At 51.2% G+C, this 22,679-nt stretch overlaps 2 protein-coding genes across 2 annotated transcripts in view; one reads left to right on the plus strand and one right to left on the minus strand.

Moving 5' to 3' along the window:
- The first annotated feature begins 1,548 nt into the window (after window positions 1-1,548).
- Window positions 1,549-2,978, plus strand: H1-8 (H1.8 linker histone). Its single transcript, XM_069865801.1, has 4 exons — window positions 1,549-1,892; window positions 1,978-2,119; window positions 2,198-2,256; window positions 2,330-2,978. The coding sequence occupies exons 1-4, from the start codon at window positions 1,551-1,553 to the stop codon at window positions 2,681-2,683; spliced, it is 897 nt and encodes a 298-aa protein (XP_069721902.1). The 5' UTR covers window positions 1,549-1,550; the 3' UTR covers window positions 2,684-2,978.
- A 1,416-nt stretch (window positions 2,979-4,394) lies between these two features.
- The window catches only part of PLXND1 (plexin D1), an 81,836-nt gene continuing 63,551 nt past the window's right edge, over window positions 4,395-22,679 (minus strand). Inside the window, exons 26-36 of the mRNA XM_069866031.1 lie at window positions 22,467-22,613; window positions 20,298-20,454; window positions 18,957-19,060; window positions 17,839-17,902; window positions 16,456-16,490; window positions 14,595-14,699; window positions 13,606-13,769; window positions 12,034-12,181; window positions 8,824-8,964; window positions 7,846-7,920; window positions 4,395-7,165 (exon numbers count right to left, since the gene is read on the minus strand). Of these exons, the coding sequence (XP_069722132.1) occupies window positions 7,049-7,165; window positions 7,846-7,920; window positions 8,824-8,964; window positions 12,034-12,181; window positions 13,606-13,769; window positions 14,595-14,699; window positions 16,456-16,490; window positions 17,839-17,902; window positions 18,957-19,060; window positions 20,298-20,454; window positions 22,467-22,613 (1,257 nt within the window). The 3' untranslated portion in view covers window positions 4,395-7,048. The remainder of the gene's footprint in view (window positions 7,166-7,845; window positions 7,921-8,823; window positions 8,965-12,033; window positions 12,182-13,605; window positions 13,770-14,594; window positions 14,700-16,455; window positions 16,491-17,838; window positions 17,903-18,956; window positions 19,061-20,297; window positions 20,455-22,466; window positions 22,614-22,679) is intronic.

Raw genomic sequence — 22,679 nt, forward strand, 5'->3', positions numbered from 1 at the left:
GGACTGGAAACGGAGCAGGCTGGTGGTGCTGGTCCAGGTGGATCTGGGCATGAGGGGCTCTTTGTTCCAGACCTGGCGCCTGCTGGCACCTCGGTCCTCTGCCAAGATCCAGCCTCTGGGCTCAACATGCAGGCGGCAGACCTTGATGAAAGTCATTCTGGGCAGCGCTTTGCACGTACATTGACACGATAACATGCCCACTGAGTTGGGCTGTGAACCAGCCCTGCCGTCAGGTAATCCCATCCCTGCCGTCAGGTATCCCCAGCCCCTCCTCAGGCCTGTGGCTCCCCCAGGGCTTTGACAGACAAGGGGTACAGGAGCCCCGTGACTCTGGTGTGAAGACGAAGGCACTGATGCAGCACTGTGAAGAGCCACAGCTGTCCCCAAGGTGGGGACATCTGTGCTGTTCTTGCACCAAAAAGCAGTTGGTGAGTTACTCAGTCTTGCCTCCTGAGCACAGGCAGAACAGAAAGTAGCACAAATATTCTGCCCCACAGGAACAGTGGGGCAAGTGTCCATAGGATCACCAGAGGACTTAGTTTTAACACAGCCACGACACTGAAGTGTCTTGGGTGCCGTGGGGATCCCGGATGGCTGAGGGTTCAGCTCACACCTGCTCCATGGGATGTTGCTGTGGCTGGCGTGGGGTGGTGCTGTGCCAGAAGCCAGCACCGAGGGACAGGGAGGGGACACGAAGGGGATGAGGGGGTGGGGGTGCTACCTGTGCGTAGGTCTGGGAGCGCTCTACCCCGAGCATGTCAGGGTTTGGTGGGCAGAGGTAAGTATGGGGTCCTCCTTGCAAGTGCACACCTGAGTGGGAGAGTCGTTCCTCCTGCCTTTGATGGCCAGCAACACAACTCTCCATTTTCCTCCTCTGGTTTGTGGGATTATTTCCTCCAACTCTTATGAGGCTCCCCAGGCAGTGCAGCCCCCCCACTTCCCAGTGGGGCCATCCCAGGTGAAGAAAGCCAGTAGATAACACCAGCACACCAGGGATGGGTCCTGTGCTGGCCTCAAGCCACGGAATGGCTCCCTGCCCACTCCACAGTGAGTGCCATCAGCAAGCCATGATCCCAGCACCCCACCAGCAACCAGGCAGCAGGTAGCTGCCTTTTCCTTATGTGCTCAGGGTGATAAACCCGTCTCACCCCTCTCCAGACCCTCTACTTGGACATGCCCCTTCTCCCTCCAGTCCCTCACAAAGCTTTAGTGGAAGGCACTCAGTTTCCCAGCCACCTGCTCCTGCTGGGGTGGCAACCAGAGCAATTAGCAGCTACCAACCAGCCCCTGCAGTTCGGGCGCTGATCAGATAAATTGGCTGCAACTGAGCCAAGCCTGTGAGCAAGGGTGGTGGGGCTGCAAACAGACTTGGAGCTGCAGGCTGGTGTGCTGCCATGGAGCCTCGTCCAGGTGAGGGCTTTGCTGTAGTGCTGCAGGGTCTTGGTGGAGCTGCAGGGTTGAGCTTGGGTGTTTGTGGTCCCTGTGAGGCCGCAGGGATGAACAGGGTCACGGCTGCTCAGCTTCTGGGGGGCTTTGCAGCCCTCAGGGGCATGAGTGCCTCGTGGCTAGGCCCTGGTCCTAAGAGGTGCCTCTTGCCTCTCCCAGCAGCTAAAGATGCCGGCGCTGCCCGGCTCCCGGGTTTGCTGGCCAGCAGGCAGCAGCTCAAGCACCCCTCCACCCTGCGCATGGTCATTGAGGCACTGCAGGCACAGGACAAGAAGGAAGGTGTCTCTGTCACCGCCATCAAGCAGTTCATCCTGGCCAAGTACCCCACCGTGGACCCCATCCGCCTCAAGTATCTGCTGAAGCAGGCGCTGAGCAAGGGTTTGAGCTCCGGGGTCCTGATGCGGCCCCACAGATCCACTGCTGTGGGGGCCACCGGCAGCTTCAAGGTGAGCGGGGGGCTCAGCCCCACCACTTTGGGGCTGGGGGCTGAGGTGCTGCCCGGCCCCGCTTCCACGCCTCTCTTGCCCCCAGTTGGCTCCCAAGAAGCAGCAGCGCAAGAAGCAGCAGCTGGGACAGGAGGATAGCAATGACGATAAAGGGCAAGCCCCAAAGCTGGGACAGAAAAGGACCACCAAGCTTCCCCGAGCCCCCAAGGCGGACGTGCAACAGCGAGGTAAAAGGCTGGTGGTGGTATCACGAGCCTCCTGTGGAGAGCCCTGCTTGGGCTCACCCACCACCCCTTCTCCCCCAGGGGCTGCGGAGGAGAGGCCGGTAGCAGCAAAGCGGAAGCTGAAGGTGCCATCCATGAGCGTGAGTAGGGCTCAGCGGTGAGGCTGGGTGGCTGGTGGTGTGGCACCAGCCTGAGATGCTTTTTCCTCTCCAGGCCCAGCCACCAGCAGCAGGGAAGATCAGAAGAGACAAAGCGACGCTCCCAAGAGCCACTGGCCACCCCAAGGCCTCTGGCAAAGGGCGTTCAGAGTCCCCTGAGGCTCTGGCTGATGAAGGCGCAGGAAGGGGCGATGGCAACAGCCCTGTGGGTGCTCGGGCAAAGGGACCCCGAAAGGTCCCAGTGGGAAATAGCAAGGGGAAGGTGCCCAAGGGGGCCCAGCAAGATGTCCCTAAGGCAAAGAAGGGTCAAGGCAAGGCAAGGAAGCCCCAGGCTGCTGCAGGAGCTGGCCGGGGGGAGGCCAGGCTGCAGAAGGCTGTTCCCTCTGCCGTGGGCAGAAAGGCTCCATAGGGGTCCCAGGCAGCCTTGATCCTTGCAGGAGCCAAGCTCTGCTTCCAGCTACGTCTGGGTTGGTTTTAGTCCCCAGGACAGGTTTTTAACTCTGCGTTCATTTCCTGCTAATAAAGTTTCTTCACTCTGCTCATGAAATGGCATGACTGCTGCCCTGCTCGTGGGTCTCTGACCCTGCACTCGCATCTCCCAGCACCAAAATCCTCCAGTCCTGGCCTCATCCGGCATGGTGTGGTGGTGAGCTGGTGCTGTAGGCAGCTGCCTGCTCACAGGGAGAGGTGCCTTGTCCCCATCTGCAGTGGCATGTCTGGCCAGCCAGTGGTGTTGGGCTTTGGAGGCTGCGTGTGTGCAGGCTGTCGGCGAGGCTGGGTGATTCCCTGGGGTCCTGGGACCCACGGGACGCAGCGTGGTGGGACCCCTGGGCACTGCAAAGCCCAGGCTTGGCCAGTTGTGAGCCCACGGTGCCCACAGCCTCAGCATGGGGTCTGTGGCCAGCTCTCTGCCCTCCTGGCTGTCCTTGTGTTAATGCCTGGCTGAGCTGGGATTACTGGAGTGCCGGGGCAGCAGGTCTGGGTGCATGCCATGGGTAAGGGTCCCTGGTGCCGGGGAGAGCTGCCTGTGTTCTAACCACGGTAAGAGGAAGATACAAGTGTTTTAGGGCTCAGACTGGGGTGTTTGCTGTAGACTGCAGTGTTGCTTGTGCACTTATCTGTCTGGCACAGTGCCTACCTGTAAGCCTGTCTTGCTAGCCTCTGTGGGTCAACATATTAATGCTTCCATTTAATAGCTTCAAATGGCTGAATTTTTTTAGCTCTGCATGGAACAGAGCCCTTCTGAAGGTCAGCCTGATAACGCAAAGGGTTACAGTCCTCCTGGGCAGGAGAAAATAAGTGGGAGTAAAACTCCCTTCCTAAAGAGGATTTTGCTAATCTTCAGCTGGCCTTGCCAATGCCCTCCAAGATTCCTGGCCTTGCTTTGGGGCTTAAGCAAGAGCTGAGCAAACTAACTTCTCTTTAAACTTCAGCCCTGGCTGCGTTGATCCATCTTTAATGGAGCTGAACCCCATGTCCCTCCAGGGACAGGGTGGGTGATGCTGCAGTAATAACTAAGCAGAGCTCACCTGGTTGTTAAACTTGCAAAGCACTGCTTGCTTGGGTGAGAATGTCCTGTAACAGAACGAGGCAGGAGCTGCATCCCCTCCCAGCAGGCATCCAGTGTGGCACACAAGGCTCTTCCACTTCGAGAAAGGCCAAATCATTTCATGGTTGGACTTAGCTTTACTAAGAATTGGCTTGCTAGCAGGGAAAAGAAAATCCCTCTGGTGTCTGGCAGGAGCAGCTTTTACTGGTGGAAGGGAACACCACCACTGTTAATAAGACCTGTGGGCAGCAGCTGGAGTCATAGTGCTGAAGCCAGAAGCCTCAAGGGCTGGTGGTGATGATGATGCAGCACAAGCTCTGGCCTCTCCAGGGCTGGGAGAAGATGCAGTCTTGTGGGCTGCTGGCGCTTGACAGAGGTGATGCGTTTCAGCCTTGTTGAGATTACTGGTCTTTGTGTGCAGCAGACCACACTGCCAGTTCAGGTGAATGGTGGTGGGAGGAGAGGCACCCCATCCCTGGGTGAGGGACAGCAGCCTCTCCTTGTAGAGGAAAATGAGTCTTAATGTTCTGTGATGTGTGTGTGCACACGGACAGGAACTTCACTGCACAGGTTTCAGCACCTTGTTTTATTACAAAGTTAGGCTTTTCCAAGAGTCTGCCACTTCACTACACAGCAGGTAAGGGCACTACACCCACAACACGTGCCAAAGTTTAAAAACATGTTACAAAGGGCTTGGGGGTTCAAGGCAACACTACAAACCCTCAAGCTTCTGCTCCGTTAAAGTTGTTTCTTTAGAATGGTTGTAGCAACTACTTTTTTTTTTTTTTTTTTTTCTTTGGAAAAGATTTAAATAATAAAGCAACAGGCCTCAATACATGGTCCAGACACATCACCTGGAGGCAAACTGTACTATCAGCTCACCTGTATCCTTTCCTTGTAACAACATGGGGCTATTGCTCCATGGCCCTTTCCCTAGCTCCAGCCAACCTCTACATTCTCTGCTACCATGGTCCTTCTCACCCCCTCCTTCTGTGTGCTGGGCCTGCCTATTTCTCTGGCAGCTATTCACAGTTTCTAAAAGAAAAAAAAAATTCACGATTTTTTTTTTTTGTGAAATCACTTTCAAAATAAAATGTAGCCCAGCTACATTCTTAGAGTTTCTATTCTGAAGCCACATCCTCAGCAAAGACATTGAAACCTCCACAGTGTATGTACTTTTTTCATAGTTCTCTTTAAAAAAAAAACTCTGTTCTTTCCCTCCTCTCCCTACCCCCCATTTTAACATACTGGATAAAGTCTATCATTTGTTTTAAAATAGATATCTATATACACAAACACAATTCTGATGTCCCGATTTCTGACAAATGTGGCATTACTGGAAATGATGGGATGGAGGCCGCCTGTCCATGGCAGTGAGTCACCCAGGAGTTTTGGTGGACCAAAGTCACCTAATATGAGATTGCATCCTTGCCAGCTGGATGAGTAAAGGAGGCTCACCTTAGACCAACCCTGCCTGGAGTGAGGTAGTAACAATTTTTTTTTCTTTCTTTTTTTTTTCCTTTATCTTCTCTTCTATTTGGCAGTTTGAAAATGCGGTGGTTGCAGCTGGATTTAGCTTTCACAGGGAAGCTTTCACTTTGCCTGCATGTGAATGCTGGCTTTAAGAAGGTGTCAGCTGTGGTCCAGCCACTATATAGGAACCTGTGTGGCACTGGAGAAGACCAAAGCAGTCCTGGCTCACTTGGCTGTAGGATGAAGTTGCCTGCAGAAAAAGAGAATGGCCCACCAAGCAAGGACAGGGGGTTTGCCCCAGTGTCGATGCCACAGGATGGCAGTGATGTTTCTAGGTCCGCGCAGTGGGACCCTCCTCGTTGACCCCAGTGTAAAAGTGAGCATTTTCATTCTTTGTTTGCAGCTTGGGGTTCCTGGAACTGCTCTGCTGGCCTGTGTGATTCAGAGCATCATGCTGCCAGGGCAATGGGGCCCAGTCCCTTTGCTTTTTTAGGGTGAAAAAGACTGGACACACAGCGTAACTGCACTCTGGTGGTTGCTCTCAGGTGACAGCCATGGTGGGCTGGGTCTGAAACAAGAACAAGCTGCTTTAGGAAGACACCTCTGTAGCACTGGCCTTGTTTTCTGGTGATGATCACAGGGAGATGCTGGATTGTGTGGGGCAGAGGGAGGGGAAAATGCTACCTGGTGGTTTGCTCTGCACCAACTATTCAACCTATTCAACAATTCATCAATTCAACCCTATTGGAGCGCTGTCAGTAGGAGCTGACCCATCGGCAGCATTACCGGGGCTGAGCTGGGGCAGTGCCATAAATGTATATGCAGGCAGCACGGCAGGGACACAGGAATGTGAAGCACAAGTCCTTCCCCTCACCCACTCTGCCCAGTCTTCTAGGCAGGATCCATGGCTGTGACGAGCTGGCATGGTCAGGGATGTTTGCCTACCCACTGCAACGCCAGCTCACTGTGCACACAGATACGGGAACCTGGGAAAGGGGGAACAGCCGTTCCCACTCTAAAATGTAACGCGTTCCCTCTGGCTCCATAACAGCTGTCTCCATTAGGGGATAAAGTGCTTTTACTGTGCCTCAGCTACTTGGGAAGCAACTGCTTTGTCTCAGCCCCGAGTTCCCTGTGTTGCCCAAGTCTCAGAGGGAGGAGTGGTTATGTTTACACATACAGTACAAAAATTAAAAGGCACAAAAATACACAGAATGCAGCAGATAGTGAACAGCTGATAGAGTCCCTGGTGTTGGAAAAATAAGGATGTCAGAGGGATAGTGTGGAAGGGAGCTTGGGTGTTGTTTGATGGCCTTTGCTGTCTCTGCTCATTACTCCCCGTGGCTACCCTTCTGCTTTGTGTCTGTTGTTACAGCTTCTGTAGCTCCATCTCTTGTCCTGAGGAACCACAAACAGGAATGCAGGGAGCAGCTCACAGCTAAGGCGTTGATCAGAGGGGAGCAGTGAACTGAGCTTGCCACAAGTGTCATGTCTCCATTTCTGGCTTGCAACAGTGAATAAGTTATGGGTGTCACAGTGCAGACCAGAGGGGTTTTTGAGCTGCTCGGAAAGGTGCCTCGTGGCTTCTTGTTAGGTGAGGGAGTCCTTCAGCCGCGGGCCAGGCCCATCCCCACCGCAAAGCTGGTTTGAGAATGACCCTGGCAGATGTGATCCACAGTGGATCTATGGCTGAAGGCAGGTTCCCTACAGCACTGTGCTGCGGAGAAGGTCACTTCCAGGGCTGCAGTCAGCCTAGGCTTCGCTGCAGCACTCGTAGATATTATCCTCCATGAGTGCAATCACTTGCTCAAACTTGTGCTGGAGCTGGGTGCGCTTGGTCGTGGGGTTGGCATCCAGGGCAGCTACAATCTGCAGGGGAGACAGGCATGTGAGTGGCTAAGGAGGTGGAGGTGCCCTCCCACCAGCCCAACTCCTCCTGCTAGCCCTGTTGAGTCTGAATCCCAGGTGGACCTCTTGATAGGTCAAGCCCAGTTTGGCCCACAGCCCCTGTGTGCATGCACCCCAGCACCCTCTGGCTGTTCAAGGGCACAGCTGAGTCCCTGGGCAGGGAGTGGGAGAAGAGGGGAATATAACCAAAAAATTATAGTAGTGATAAAGCTCATGGCACAGAGCTAGCCCACAGCTTGGTGGTGCAGGGTGTCAGGAGCCAGCCAGGGCCAGTGCCTTAGGGGATGGCGCATGGCAAGGTTTCTTGGGTGTGGACTCCATCAGTGGGCTTTGCGTTCTTGAAAGTATCTGTGGGTCTACACTTCAGGCAGTGTTGCTTCAGCCCAGCCAAATGCTGTTAAAATAGGCCAGAAATAGCTGGCCTTCTCTACCAAGATGTTGTCAGCCAAGGGATAGGAGAGCAGGTGCATCTGTGTGTGCAAATATTACATATGTGCATGGGATTATGCAAAAAATTATAATCCCTTTTCTGTGGAACTGGATGCAGGCATCCAGTCCATACAGACGACTTGGTTACAAAATACTTGTTGTTATTCCCTCCACGAATATGCTGAAGCCTGAGTGCAGCTGAACCCACTTACCTGGGAGCGATATCTCTTGGCGTATTTGTATATCTCAGCCATGGCGACATTGGTGTTAAATTCATTCCGGTATTTCTTTAGAAAGACAGAACAAAGAGACGAGGAATATTAACATAATGCAGCAAGTGAGTTCAAGCCCAATCAGCAGGCATTAACTACATTAAAAGAAGGGTTTGCCTGGGTATTTTTGCTACTGTTGCATTAAGGCAGCTGGACTTTTGACTTACTCCTTTAAAGATGGTGCATTTGCTTACATCAGAAATGGTCTCAGTCTTTTTTTGAAGCCAGCCACACTTGACTGTGCTGTTTACCCCTCAGTGCTCAAAGCCATTTCAAAGGACGGGGCAACAAAAAAGCTGGTGGTAAAAACCTGCTTGGTGGCTGAAGCTAAAATGCTGCAGGGAGATGGCTTGATATTGTGGAAGCTGTGGCGCATCGCTGGCAGGACGTGGATCCGGAGTGTGGCTGCCAGCTCCCAGAGCTGGTACCAGGGCCAGCATCCCGCACCTGGGCTGCCTGCCAGCGGGCTGTCTGCGACTCCAGGCTGGCCCTGGCAGTGGGTGCCCAGGGGCTAGCTGGCCAGGGGGCTGCGGGACTGCAGAGATCCTTTTCCAAACTTCCTGGCTCTTTGGCACTGAATTTCGCTTTCAACTCCCAGTGGTGCCAAAGCTAGTTAGGTTCAAGCTAACTCGTGGGTGTTTACTGCGGCTCCCGCAGTAATTGAAGATGCTTGGAATTAGGTCATATGAAGTTTGTGCCTGGAAGTTTGAGGCAAAATATTCTTTCTTGTTCGATTCTTCCAGCATCTATGCAGTAGCTGATTGCAGCCTATCTGTGTTCCCTGCCACTCCCCGGCTCCTGCTATCAGCCAGAGCAGTGCAGGCTCAGTGCTCCTCGCTCTGACCCAACCCCATCCCTGGCACGGGGATGCACACCAGCCGAGCTCCCCCTCTGCCTGCTGCAGCCACAGTGCCTTACCCGTGACTCCTCTGCGAGGTGGGCGTTCATTTCTTGCTCGCTGAGTGGGGGCATGTCGTGGATTTGCTTGTAGTATCGCTGCACTATCTTCCTGTACTCAGGGATCTCCTTGGCGTACAGCAGTTTATTAGTTGGGGAGTCCTAGAGCAAGGGCAAGACACTGAAATCAGACACTGAATTGTTCCTGCCTGAAAAGCTTTTATCCTGTTCTGTCTGACCAAAGTGCTAACCATCAGACACCCACTACAGCTGGGTTCAGGAAACAGCTATGTCTTTGGTCCTTGCTTTACACAGACATGAGTGCAGCGGGATGGCACCGAGGCACAAAACAGCTAATGACAGATGCGCCTGCTCGAATACATCAAGGTGCTGTGGACAGGTACCACGTGTCCCTGGAGCCACAGCACTATCCCTTTACCCTTCCCAGCATGAGCTAAATGTTGTTAGCTACCATGCCAGTGAAGGGTAGTCTATGTGAATGTGGTTTAATTTGTAGCAAGAACAAGGTAAAAAGGATGCACAGGGTCATGTGAGGTGGCTTGCTGCCAGGTGATGCTCTGCAGATGAGTGTAGCATGACTGTGTTAGATAAAACACTTGTGCTCCGTAGCTCTGCGTGTGGAAATTGGTAACAAGGGAAGGGCTTCTGCATGCATTTGCTTGGGTCTCTTGAGCAGCCAGCTTGATTTAAACTGGAGAACAAAGCTCTCTTACAAGCTGAACTTTGTCAGTTGAAATGTTGCTCTTAGATTTTTCATGTAGCTTTGATTTATTTTGCATTGGCTAACCCAGCCTGCCTGGCCTACATTGAGTGCATGTGAAGTAATTAACAGAAAATACTGAGTTCTCTTGATTAATGTCAGCTTGGACAGAGCAGCCTTAACCTCCCAGCCACGCAATCGGGTTGTACCACTGAAGGCATAACCCCACCTGCACTCCTTGCCAACATGAGCATGAGTGATTTTAATGTCAAGGCAATCCTGCCCTGCTGATATCATTACCCTGGGAATGAACTTGGCCGACTGGCCTAGTGTTGTATCCCAAAGGGAAACAGCCCCAGGCTCTGGGACACAAAGGGGAATAAGATCAATGTGTCCCGCTCTCCCAACACTGGAGTCCAGGCCTGTTCTCTGATGCTCTGACAGGTGGCGAGGGGAGGGAGGCTCTTCAGAGGAGACAAGCACGGCAGGGCTGTAGCTGTGGAGGCAGCATCTTCAGCTGTATTAGGCAGTAAATAAGGAAGCCCAGGGTAACTGCAATCTGCTGCTGCAATATGTAGCGTGGCTAATGCTGCAGGGGAAATGGGAAATGGGCACCAGGCTGTGGCACCAGATCCCACAGCAGTTTATTTTCAAACCCAATGACAAGGCATTACAGGAACATAGCCAAGTTACAGAGCCTGCTCACAACAATTTTTTTTTCCCTTGGAAACACAAAAGAAACCCATGCTGCTTCTGCCTCTTTTTCAAGATATTTTTTAACTTGTGTCTGACTTGTCTGTATTATGAAAAGATGGGTACTAGTTTATTAACTGCTTCTTCACTGTAGATGTATGGATCCTGAGTGCACCCTCACGTTTGCAGTATTAAGAGCAATATGCTGAAACCAGGGGAAGAATCCAGGCTGGACAACATTTAACGATATACTGCATGTATATGCAAGCTGATTTTTATACTGAGGATTTATTCTTCCCACATTACTCAACAATTCCTTTACTTATGCTATTGTATTCCTGAAAATGTTTCCATCTGCTGTCTGACTCCAGCTGACCCCTCTTTCCCTCATCCACAGCTTGACAAGGACAAATTGTAGAAGTTTCATAACACAGGAAAAAAAAAAAGTCTAAAACCCAAACAAACAAAAAATCAAGTGCTCATTAGATCTTCTTCCAGTATTAACCTCTCCCAGGGAAGACTTCCTGTTGCTCTTAGTGAGGGGGATGCACTGAGCAGCGCCTGCCTCCAGCCCCTCTCTCCGTAGGGTCCCCTCTACGTCACACACTGTGCTGCCGCCAGCCTCTGGGCTGGGGGGGTGGGGACGATTTACAGCATTTCTTAATAAAACTTATTTATGTCAGGAAGTTTCAAATGTCAACACCACGCTCAGCCAAGGCAGTGGGAGAACAGAAAACATGCGTGCTGGATGTCTTGCTGCCTGCCAGCCCCGCAGGACGGTGTGTGGGAGCTTGATGGCAGGAGAAGAGACCTGGCCGGTGCAGCCTTGCCTTTGCTTGGAGCAACCTTAGCTTTGTAGGCGGGTGTGCTGAGACTGCCAGGCTCTGACTGCACGCTGGACACGGTCTGCATGTGATGGAGATGCTCGCACTGGAGGGGAGCACCAAGTGCTCTGCAGGCAGGGCTACAGCTGTGCCTGCCAAGTGCTTCCCACATGCTGATGGATGGTGCCAATGGGATGGCCCTGGGCAGTCCCCACACCTTCAGGTGAGCCAGGCTGGGTCTGTGCTGCCCACATGGGCTATGCTCACAAAGGCTCAACTCGCCTCCTGAGCTTCTCGTAGCTCCCCTAGGTGAGAAGTTGTGCAGAAACCACTGACAGCAACAATTAAAGCCTCACCTGAAACTACATCATTTTCAACCCTGCCACTGTGAGTTTACATTGTCTCTCAGCTGCTGTTACGGGATTGTTAGACTAATGTTGTCCCCTAAACCAGCCCTGACTGAAGGAGCTGGGCTCCTGCACTGAGCCTGCCCCCAGAGCAGAGCTGACACTGACCCATTCTCACCCTAGGACATTTATTGCCCAAGCCAACAACAGAAAATATTAATCTGCTCACACACTAGCTCAGCCCTGTTAGTAAGTGTTACAAATGCTGTGCTGAGTGATCTGGGAGCAAGGGACCATTCGTATGGCCACTGGGTAGCACTGAGCCAGCGGCTGGGTCTCCCTTCCTCTGGGCTGGGAACTTGATCTTTTGTCCATCCTGCCTGTGACTGGGTGTTCCCACTCCCTGACCACTGTTTGTGACAGGAGAGGTGAAAATTTCAAGCTCAAGCCTGAACAAAGTGGGGAGGAAACAAAGGGGAGAACTCATCCTTGGAGACAGACAAAACTCAACTGCATGAACTTGAGCAAGTGCCATGCTACGCTATGAGGGAGGTTGGACTGGGTGACCTGTTACAGTCCCTTCCCACCCATACTGGTCTGTCTATGACTACCCAAGCAGGAGCGAGATGTCCTCTCTGGATGGTACCTTGCCCAGCTGCAGGTCAGACAGGGAGCAGGCATCAATGAAGGCCTGGGCTATCACAGACAGACAGGCATCGATGTGGTCTGTCTTGTCAATGTCGAAGACGAACTGGGGGTTCTTCAGGATGTTGACCCAAAATCTCAGAGGTAGACTGCAAGGGAAAAAAGCCAGGAACACACACTAGGTAAATTTTTGTAATCCAGAGGGAGAGGGGATGAAATGCAGGAAAGAAGATGATAGAAAGTGAATAGTAGAGAGGAAAAAAAATGAGGATGCAGGTTCTGCTATTTAATCATATCCTAGTAGCGTACGGCCTTCTACCTAGCTGGAAGGGCAAGCACACATCTTCACCCTTAAGAGATCTTTCTTCAGGCTGAATCATGTGGCACAGACTGGAAATTCTGTGTACAGCCTTGTCTAGGTGATTGTACACCCTTGCTCCTTCAGCAGCTCCCTGAACCAGCTGTGGTCCAGGAGAGACACTGGCAGGTTTACCTGCATAGGGTTGTCAAATCAGGCTTCCTCACTTGCTGATTTTTGTAGCGATGGTGTCAGCTCCTTTTCCGTCTTTCCCAACAGTAACCGTCATCTGGTTCTGATGGTAAGCCTGGCCCATGAAATGCATTTCTTATGTCTTTTTCTGCTCTCTCATCATTTTCTCTGCCAGTTATTTCAGTGCTCATTTCGCCACAATGCAGTTTCAGTGTATCACTTGCCCTTCCTACCGCCCCTCCTCAGCAGCTGAGGAGTGAAAGCCACTATAAGTCTTGGCTCTATTGGCAATTAAAGGTAATAAAGGGTAGGCAAATCTACAGCTCAGTGGCTGTGTCTGCCTGCCTGCCATCCCAGCCAGAACTGGTTTTATTTTTTCACACTGGGCTCAAAACAGTTACTGCCCCTGCAGCCTCAGAAGCACTGAGCTCCCTGATGCTCCCTTCGAGCTCTCTGCTTTCCCCAGTTAAGCCTCCTGGTTTCTCCCCTGCTCTATTTTCCCCCTTCTCTTTGACTTCGCTGCCCCATCACATCCCTCGGGACTGCTCCTGGACGGTCCCCAGTGCTGCAGTGCCTGCCAACATGCTGCTGTCACAGCACCAGCTCCTGGAGTCCTGTGAATACCCTGGCGTCTCAGCTTGGTTACAGAGATAAGTGCCCTCAAGGGCTGAAAAGCCAGAAAGCAAATGAAAAGGAGCCAAATATGCTGGTTTTAAAATCTCCGTGATGTTTTAAGACCTGACATGATTTTGGACTCTTTCTCAGATCTGCAGTGGTTGGAGCTAACACCATTGCTGCCTCTCGTCATCTCATCCCTCTTCTGTTTCTCCTTCAGTTATCTGTATCAGTGTGCCAGTTCCTTCTGCCCTATATCTGCCTGTGTCTCCTCTTCCAGCTCGCCACTCCCATGAGCTCTGTGTTTGTCCAAAGCTCTCCATGCCTGTGTTTGGCCTTGTCACCCTCTTGCCAACCCTCCTGTTTTCCAAGTCCCTCTTTTAGCAACCCAGCGTCCAGGACACCAAGGCTTTGCAGCTGCCTGCTACTGAATGGAAGGAAAGAAAGAAGAGATTTCCTATTCCAAACCTGTTGGTCTTCCAGATGTGTATAGTGTCAGGGTCTGTGATCCCTCTTTTCTCTGCTTGCTCCTCTAGGAAGTCAAAGAAATACTTCACGGCCACAGGTGGTTTATCATCTCGGATACTGAGAATGGCTTTGAACAAGTCGTCCAGGAACTTCTGCAGAGTGCCCTGCAGGACAAGCGCACACGATGGAGACTGAGGAAAGCATCATCATCCAAGCCCAGGAAAACAGCATGAGGGGCTGTGCCTGCTGCGCACAAGGGGAAATCCTTTGCTGCCAGTTGGATAAATCAGAAGAGACAGGGGATGCCAAAGCAGGGAGGGAAAGGTTTGTTTGTGCATAGCGATATAATTAGCTTGCATTTGGGTTTAATTTCTTTTGGCATCAAGATTTTCTTTCTTACTGCTAGATCTCACATCTGTGATTGTTCTGCACAGTAAATACAAAAAAGACTGGAAACTGCTGGCCATTCTTGTGATCTCTGCTCCAGTGAGGCATCATGCTGGGATTAAAGATGGGCTGGGAGCCCAACTGCTGGAGCTGAGCACTCGCAGAGAGTGGGGAAGTTCAAAACTGAATTGAGATCGCACAGACATTCCTCCTGCTCCCAGAGCTAAGCATCTCCATCTCCTTTCCCAGCAGGATCTTTCACTGGGAAGATGGGGTCGGGTCTAAACTGTGCATCATGAACCCTGAGGCAGTCAGCATCCCTTTCATGTGCACAGAACCCAGAACAGCCTGGGGAGATCGTGTGGGGCTTCACGCAGCAGCACTGCTTCTCCAAGGGTGAGCTGGAAAGCTGGAGGGAACCCAAGGAGCCAGCAGTGCCTGGCAGCTTTGCTAAACACGTTCCAACCATCCAGGACAGAAGAGTCCCACTGCCTCTGAAGAGTGACTGTCCCCACAGCGCTCCTTCCCTAGAGCAAGCCTCTTGCAACAAACTGTGAACAATAAATCCCACCTGCCACTAAGGAGGGCATCCCGTCTCTTACCTTTGTGGAGAGCAGCCTCGTCAGGTAGATCTCTGGGAGGACTTTTTTTCTATGGCTCTGTCTGTGGGACTTCTTATGTTCAACTGATTCATCAGTCGGAAGAACCTGGTCCGATATAAAACACATGTTCAGAGAGCTCCTCTCTGGAAGTGTCACACTGAATTTTCCTTTAAGTGTAGAATTTCAGCTGCATATAAAATTCAATTAAAAAGCATTTCTGCATTATAAATACAACCTTATATGGCTTAAAAAAAAAGTGAGTCATAATACTCAGCTTTTCTGACATTTGTTTCTCTTGTGCTCTTTATTGCCTCTCTCAAGCTAGACAAAGAAAATGAAACAATCAATCTCACTTTGCATGTTAGTCTGCTCGCCTTCTTGATCTCTGTGCAGTCAGTACTCCTGTGTGGCTGCAGTTTAGGCTCCCAGGAGCAATGTACAAGGCTTCCACAGAAATCAGCTTTTCTTAAATTTGGAAGAAGTGCAAGAATGATCAGCCAATATTCCCATCCTGGCCTTTTTAAAAACAAAAATAAACATTCCTCTGGTCAGGGCAGTTAATTACTGCTCCATAATGCCCTAGCAAGCCATTTAAGTCCATCCTGGCATTGTTTCACATATGCACACTCTGTTTCCCATCCTTTCTCCCTATTTGCTTTGCGTGTACATGTGCATGCATGCTCGTGCGTGCGTGCATTGTGCATTTATACTGTATTTGAGCATGGAAACCTTAGCTGAGAAAACAAAAAAATCAGGCTATAAAAAATTGTTGTTGTCTGTAACACTTTTTTTCATAACAGCTTTTAGCAACGTTTAGCGCATCGTACTTCCAGTGTGGCACACACGCAGGAACTAATAAATCTCCCCAGCCCTGGGAATCAGGCGGCATGCCAGGAGCTCCTGGTAGGTAACTTGACCAAGGCTCTGTGGGGTGCTGTGTCACACTCTGACCATGCTCCTGAACTCTCTGCTCTCTGTGGCTGATGACAGCTAGATTAGGCACAACAATTACTTTGCCATGCTGGTAATATTTCATTATGTCCCATAGTACTAAAGCTTGTCTACAGATAACCTTTCTGTGCCTCTCTGAAGAAAACTAACAAGCCCTGATCCAGCTTGTTCGTCACATCTGACATTCCAGTCCACAGAGATGAATTAAGTTAATATCAGCAAGGCTGAGAAGCTTTTCTCCTCTTTTATCACATACACCGAAAAAAACAGGACCTAGAGATGTATGTGCAGGAGAGACGAGTGATTGTTGTGCACATACAGCCTGACTGGTCACCCCTTTGCTCCCAGCGCTTCCCAGGTTGCTGCTTCCCAGGGGAATGTCACCCTGACAGCCAGACTGCTACCAGAGGACAACTTGCCCCTGCTGCCTGGCTAAGGGCTCGCCACATCTCAGGACCTGCCTGCCCCAGTGAGGCTGAGACCAGCTCCTGCCAGAGACAAAAAGGCCTGTCTGGGACCCATTTACAGGGATGAAAGCAAGTTTCTGTTGTCTGCTAATTGGTGGCCATCATAAAAGTGAAATATGTCAAAATCTGCAGGAGATTGCACCCTTCCACTGCTGCAAGGAGCCTGCCCTCCAGCATCACGCTGTCTCCCGTGGGCTGAGCCGTGCTGCTTGCCCACACTCTGCCAGCATCCTCACTTGCGTGGTAGCAACAAGCGTCTGGGGAGCAGAGCTGCCACTGTGACCCATTCCCTGATGTGCTGGTGCCAGGCTGCAGACAGGGTGTCCTGGAACGGCAGCTCTGTCCCCTAGCAGTGCACCCCTGGGTGGCCAGGAGGGGAGAGTGGTCCTTGGCCCCCTTGCCACGCAGCCACCAGCCTCTGCAGCTGGGAGTAGGGTACTCACCAAGTGGAAGTACTTCTCAGTGTCCAAATCCTTCACTGTGAAGCACAAAAGAGAGAGAGATAGAGGCTTAGTTAGGGAACCCAAACCGAAACCTGCCTGAACAGATGCCCTCCATGGTGGGAGGCATTCTGCTTTCCCCAAGAACCCCAGCACTGAGCTGGTGTTCCGACCCTAAGTAACCTCAGTGGTTTTGTGTTGGTGGTGTTAATTGCCTTCTGAGGGGTGTGGTGAGTACTCCAGTAAGTACTTCAAGGGGTACTTGAGCCTCCCAAGGGTGTTTTAAGAGGGATCCAAGAGGATGCAAGAACAGGAGCAGTACAGGGTCACGCCTGCATCATGATCCTCCACAATGCCCTGTGATGCCCTGGGACATGTCCCACCCTCATCACTGCAGCAGCTGCAGTGCCAAGCAGCTCCTTGCTCCAGTGGGTGAAATAACTGCAGAGACAAGCTTTCTGCTGGCATCCTGGAGTCAGGGTTTGAAACTCCTTGTTCAACGTGAATTGATGTCTTCCTCAGTCTGTTTTGACTCTCTGCACAGCCTAAAACCTTGAAATACACTGGGCAAGAAAGTGAACGTGTGTAACTGGGAGGGAAAGGGCTTTTCCAACCAAGTGGTTATATATCCTTTTTTTTCCGCTTTGTTAGCACAGATGGAATACAAACCACTTATGAGGATGTGAGACAAGAGGTGCAAACATTTCTAACTTAAGGGCTGAAAAAGCACTCAGCACCTCAGCAAGTGGAAAGAGCAAGATACTGGCTAAAATATTTTTAAAGCAAAACCACAAGCATGACACTTGCATCTCCTGCAGTGCGTGCATCAGCAGTCTCTACTTTCCAGACCTTCTTCACTTCTCCTATAGAAGGCAAAGGGGGCACAAACTGCCACTTTTTATTTAAGTGGCAAAGACAAGCCTTAAAGCTAGAAGAGGTGTGGAAGCTGCCCGCTCTCCAGGATCTCTCACAGAGTCAGAGATCTGTGACCTCTGCAGCTTCTGCTTGCTGCCTGTCCCCTCGATCCATCTGGAGCTCCCCTACCTGCACCTGGTGGGGAGTGTTTACTGTGAATGGGAAGGGGCAGTTACACAGCCCAGCAGCTGCTGCGCAGGAATGGGCAGTGACAGGGCTATTCAGCAGCACTGACACAGATGTCCTTGTACCGAGGCCACTGCAATCCCTGCCCTGCCTGCTTTGGCCACACCCTACCAAAACCTTATTCCCCACATCCCTCTTCCACCCTGGTTCAGGCAATGACGCCACACACGGCAGTTATTTAAACCTTAAGTATCTCCACTCCATCCTTGGCCACAGACACCCCTCTAAAAACACAAGTGTTTCTGCTTGGTGACTAGCAAAAGGGAAAGAGAAATGAGACATTACCTCTGCTTAGTGTCGTGTCCTTCTTGTCCGACAAACTCATGGCCAGTGACGCCCCTTCAGGGATCTGGAGAGAAGGGAAGAGCAGATGTTGATGACAGGGGCCCTCCTGAAGAGGCAGGAAGAGCCTTGGGGAGATCCTGGGAGCTGGGGAATGCTGGTGCAATCACTGCTCTGTCATAAACATCCTCTGCGCCTGCCCTGCCCTGGTCCCTGGCTTGGAAACTGGCAGTAACGGCACTGCCGTGCATGGAAACGGTTTTTAAATGCAAATAGAAGAGAGTGAAGTTCTTAAATCCAATGGGAATCAGGCAAATGCTTGTATCCAAGATAGATTTTTGGATGTCAACACCATGTAATTCAAAGAGGAAGGAGTGTTATGCTGTGCAGATGCTGTTTCACCTTTCCCTGGAACAGGAGAAGGAACCTGGCCATAGCCTGGACCCACAGGGCCAGCACCACCTCTTGGTGCTGCGACCCTGGCTCTTAACGCAGTGGGGGCACCAAGCCAGCAGTGGAGCTCCATGGCACGGCTGTTACACAGATAATGATATTAATAAGGACTCAGCTCCGTTTTTGATTTTCCATGCACTGTTACAGACCAGTAAGGATTATGCTCCCAGGCATACGAGGGAATATGGAAATCATATAAGAATTTCTGGTTTCATTTAATTTTAAAACAACGGTCAAGAAAACAATTCGGTTCACTGCATTTTCCCACATTTTTGGCCTCTGCTTCTCGATGGCATCCCTGGCCCCTGCTCTCAGGGCAGGCAGCGACAACCGTGCCAGTGATTTCAGCAGGAGCACAGATCAAGAGCACAGTGATACTAATCAGCCAAGCTGGTGGCCGTTGGGAATAGGAGCTTTTTTCCCTCCTCTTTCTGTTGTCAGTAATAACTTGTTTTGCATGAAGAGTGTTTAATTAGTTTCAGTGTGTTGCAATATTAACAAGCTTCTCGCCAGGGCAGATGTCTATTCCCCGGAAGCTCTCACGGAGCTATGGCAACCTCCCTGCTTGTTCCTGATAATCCTGTTTTTGGAGGGGGAACCACAGCTTGTCCCTGAGGCCAGGCAGGCTCCGAGGAAGCAAAGCTTTCCTGGAGTACTGTCACGTTTACCTTGTAATGTGCTAATGTGTTGAGTTTCTTCCTTCCATCTTCTACCACCGAGGTGTCATCAAGGTCCCGCAGGATGTAGCTGTCGGTGCTGGTAGCAAACCACTCTGAAGACAGAGAAGGGAGAAGTGAGACACCAGCCCACAGGAGGCACGTGCAGCAGGGCCTGGGCCTCCAGGGACTAGCCATACAGCACTTGGGGGCTGAGCAGTACTGCTGCCACGACCTCCAGGGCTCTATGAAACCAGAGCAGATGTCTAGCAATGGCCTCCAGGATTAGCCCCTGGAATAGGGATTTCCAGACTAGAACAAACCTGGATGGAGCAGGGAGGTGTGACAAAGGCTTTACTCAGAGAGACAGTGAGGAACAGGCTGCCCAGGGAGGGGTTTGAGTCACCTTCCCTGGAGATGTTTAAAAGACGCGTGGATGAGGTGCTGAGGGGCATGGTTTAGTGACTGATGGGAATGGTTGGACTCGATAATCCAGTGGGTCCTTTCCAACCTAGTGATTCTATGATTCTATTCTATGATTCTATCTCCCCCCATCCTCCCTCCCTCTCACCCCTAGGGCCATGTGGGACCTGCCTCATGGAGGCAGCTGAGATGCTGCACACTCTGCGTGTGCCCACTGAAGGTTGGTGGTGGCTCCCCACAGGGCAGAATGGTTTCTCTGCCTGTGAATGGGGGATATGCCACATGCAGTAGCTCAAAGGAGCGGAGTCCCATCACTGCCCCAGCCCAGCGTGTTATTCCACAAAGAATCCCTTTGGCATTGACTACAATTGAACTTCATGCCTTGCAACTGCTGCCACCCAGGGTCTGTCTCTTGTGGTCTGCTGTGTGGCACAGAGGTCCCACAGACAGCATGGATTTCTCTTATCAGCATTGGGCTTGGATCCTTCTTAAATTGAGAAAAGTTGGCCATTGGATAGATAAATGACAGAGCTGAATCTATAGCCAGACAAGAATCCATAGGCTCAATTATAGCTGCTTATGGAGAGACATATATTAACAAGCCACATGTAGGCTCAGGGGTGTTTTAGAAGGTACCTGTTCTGGGTTTAAGACTATAGACTTTGAAAGGTGCAAGTTCAAGCATCCCTCTGCTCCACTTGGTTTCTCCTAGAACTTCTTTCCAGATCTGTGGCTCCCTTCTGCCCACCAGTATCTGGTCCCATCACTCATTCCTGAAGATCACCCTCAGGAAAAAGCTGCCTTAATGCCTGCCCTCTTGTCAGTGCTGCTTCACCCACTGCCTTCTGACTGACACCAAGAGCCACCGTGCAACATCAGGTGCTTCATCTGGTTTTGAAGATCAGCTGGTCCAAAGCATCTGGTCCTTACCGAGGTCGACGTCTTCTACCCTTGGCCACTGGGAGTAGGGGACGTTCTTGCAGAAGGCCTCCAGAATCTTCTCCTTCACTTGGCTGAGTGTGTCTGTGTCCATGGCCCTGACACTCAGGGAGTCCATCCCACAGCCTTGGAAGGAGACGTTGAGGTTCTGCAGGCAGAGGCTGAGTTAGGGGTGACCTGCCCAGCGCTGTTGGCTCCCAAGGACACACGGAGGCTGCTGCACCCACACAGCTCTCGCTGGTGTGCTCCGGGCTCCACATTGCTGGAAATCAGGCTGAACAAATGTGGTCATCTAGGTTTTACTGCTAGTGAGAGGCACTGATTTATAGTCCCTGGAGGCTGAAGGCCCGTTTGTTGATGGAGCCAGGAGGACACACAGAGCGACACTGCAACCTCCTTTTCACGGCTGCTTTGCTAATGGGCCTTAGCCCTGATGCAGAGACCACCTCGGGGGCAGAAGGAAAGGTCAGTCCCCATAACCAGTCATGTCCTTAGTTTCTTGGCTCCAACCGGTGACTAATGGGACCGCCAAGGCTCATTGCTCAGTCTCTCCCTGACGCAATAGGCCAAGCTCCTTTGTTTAAACAAGCATTAAGCACACTGCAGGCTGGGTCTGCTGCAGCGCTGGAGTCCACCACCAGCACCACTCAACAACATGCTCAAGAACGTTCTGAACAGCAGGACAAGCAGCTGCAAGGGGCTGAATGCTGCCACAAACACCAGCTTCCACCTCAGAGATGCACAGCTACAGTTGCAGCAGAAAGCTGCAGGGCAATGAGCATTGACTCTTCCTATAAAAAACCCTCTCCTGTTTTGGGAGCCGTGTTGCGTCAGTCAAGCGAGGAGAAGCAGAGTCCAGGTACCTCCCCCTCAGGCAAGCTGTGCAGACTCAAGTGCTACAAGCACAATGTCTCTCTCCTGCCCAGGGGCTTTGCTCTGGGATAACCTCAGCTCTGCCTCTGCTTGGGTCTTCTGCTCCTTGGCATGCCTGAACCAGAGGGAAACAATGCACCCTGATGTCATCTCACTGTCTGACTGGCAAGCCCAGGGCATGAATCTACAGACTCCAGGAGCATGTTTGAGGTTTATATGCACAGCTGCCCCTTAGAGCTGCCCCTTAGAAGGACACCTGGTACATGTAAGAGTTATGACTGGGATATTCACAGCCTAGAGGTTCCTCTGCAAATGCTGCTTTTAAGTATCAGGATCCAGAGTCAACATCCTCGACTATGAGAACAATGTCAAATTTTCTCCATTGCATTAAATGAAGATGGTTTTTCACACTGTATGTTGTGCAGGTGTTTATTTTGAAGCAGAGGTTCAGTTACCAGCAATGTCAGGGATTGCTGGTGAGTTAGCATGAATCCTGCGGTTGCTCTCCTTCCTCTGACATACCCTGTTCATACTTTTCTTTCTCTTCTTGCAAAGTAGGAAGCAGCCACACTTCTCCTGTCTTATGAAGTTACTATTTCTGCCGAGAAAGTTAATACTTTGTGCTCTGCTGCTAACCCCTCACGGTCTGCACTGTACGTTTACAGGTCAATTGGTAACAGGAATCTGCAGAGGATGGGGATCTCAAACCCGCTCTGAGTCACGGTGATGCACATCTGGGGTAACCTACTGACTTCAGTGAAGCTGCTCCAGATTTATGCCAAGTAATTGAAAGCAGGATTTGATCCGGGCTCTGGAAAGGCATCTATTGAATTCTGTGTCAGGCACCAGAGGGAACAAAGCCCTTCACACGCACGGCCCTTGTCTGCCCCATTCCCATGGGAGGCATTTTGCAGAACCACATTTTAGCATCACTCCTGTAACAGCCTGGGCAAAGCCCTCGCCCTGGGACTCAAGCTTATAGCCAGTAACTGCTAGTGAAGATGCTCTTATGCTGGGAATGGTAAACCTATTGCTTTAACTCTCTGTATATGGCAGAATAAATTTTCTTACTTCCCTTCACCCCCAATCTGAGCTACTTAGGTGACCCATCGAGGGACGGATGTGAAAACAAACAGTCATTATGAGCCTTGACCTTAGGCAGCAGCAAGGTGACTGCACAGGTGTACAATTTATGTGGTTATTGCACCTGTGTGGCTACCAAATCAGCCTCTTGCACAACTTCCCTGCCAGGGTATATGTCTATCAGACTGGGGTGTAGGTACTCACCCTTGGCTTTGCTTCAATGTTCTCCCTCAGGAGCCACTCCTCGTTGAGGGTGTACCTGGCTTTTCCTGTAATGGCATCGATGGACCCTTTGTTAATCTGCTGTTTAATTGCACAGATCAACAGGAAGAAAGGTTCTCCAACCGTCTCCTGCGGAAAAGAAAGCAGACCAAGTAGGCAAACTGGACCTAGTGGTGGTAACTCCTTCCAGCAGCA

The sequence above is a fragment of the Phaenicophaeus curvirostris genome, chromosome 11 (genome assembly GCF_032191515.1).
Source record: "Phaenicophaeus curvirostris isolate KB17595 chromosome 11, BPBGC_Pcur_1.0, whole genome shotgun sequence".
In the NCBI taxonomy this organism is placed as follows: Eukaryota; Metazoa; Chordata; class Aves; order Cuculiformes; family Cuculidae; genus Phaenicophaeus; species Phaenicophaeus curvirostris.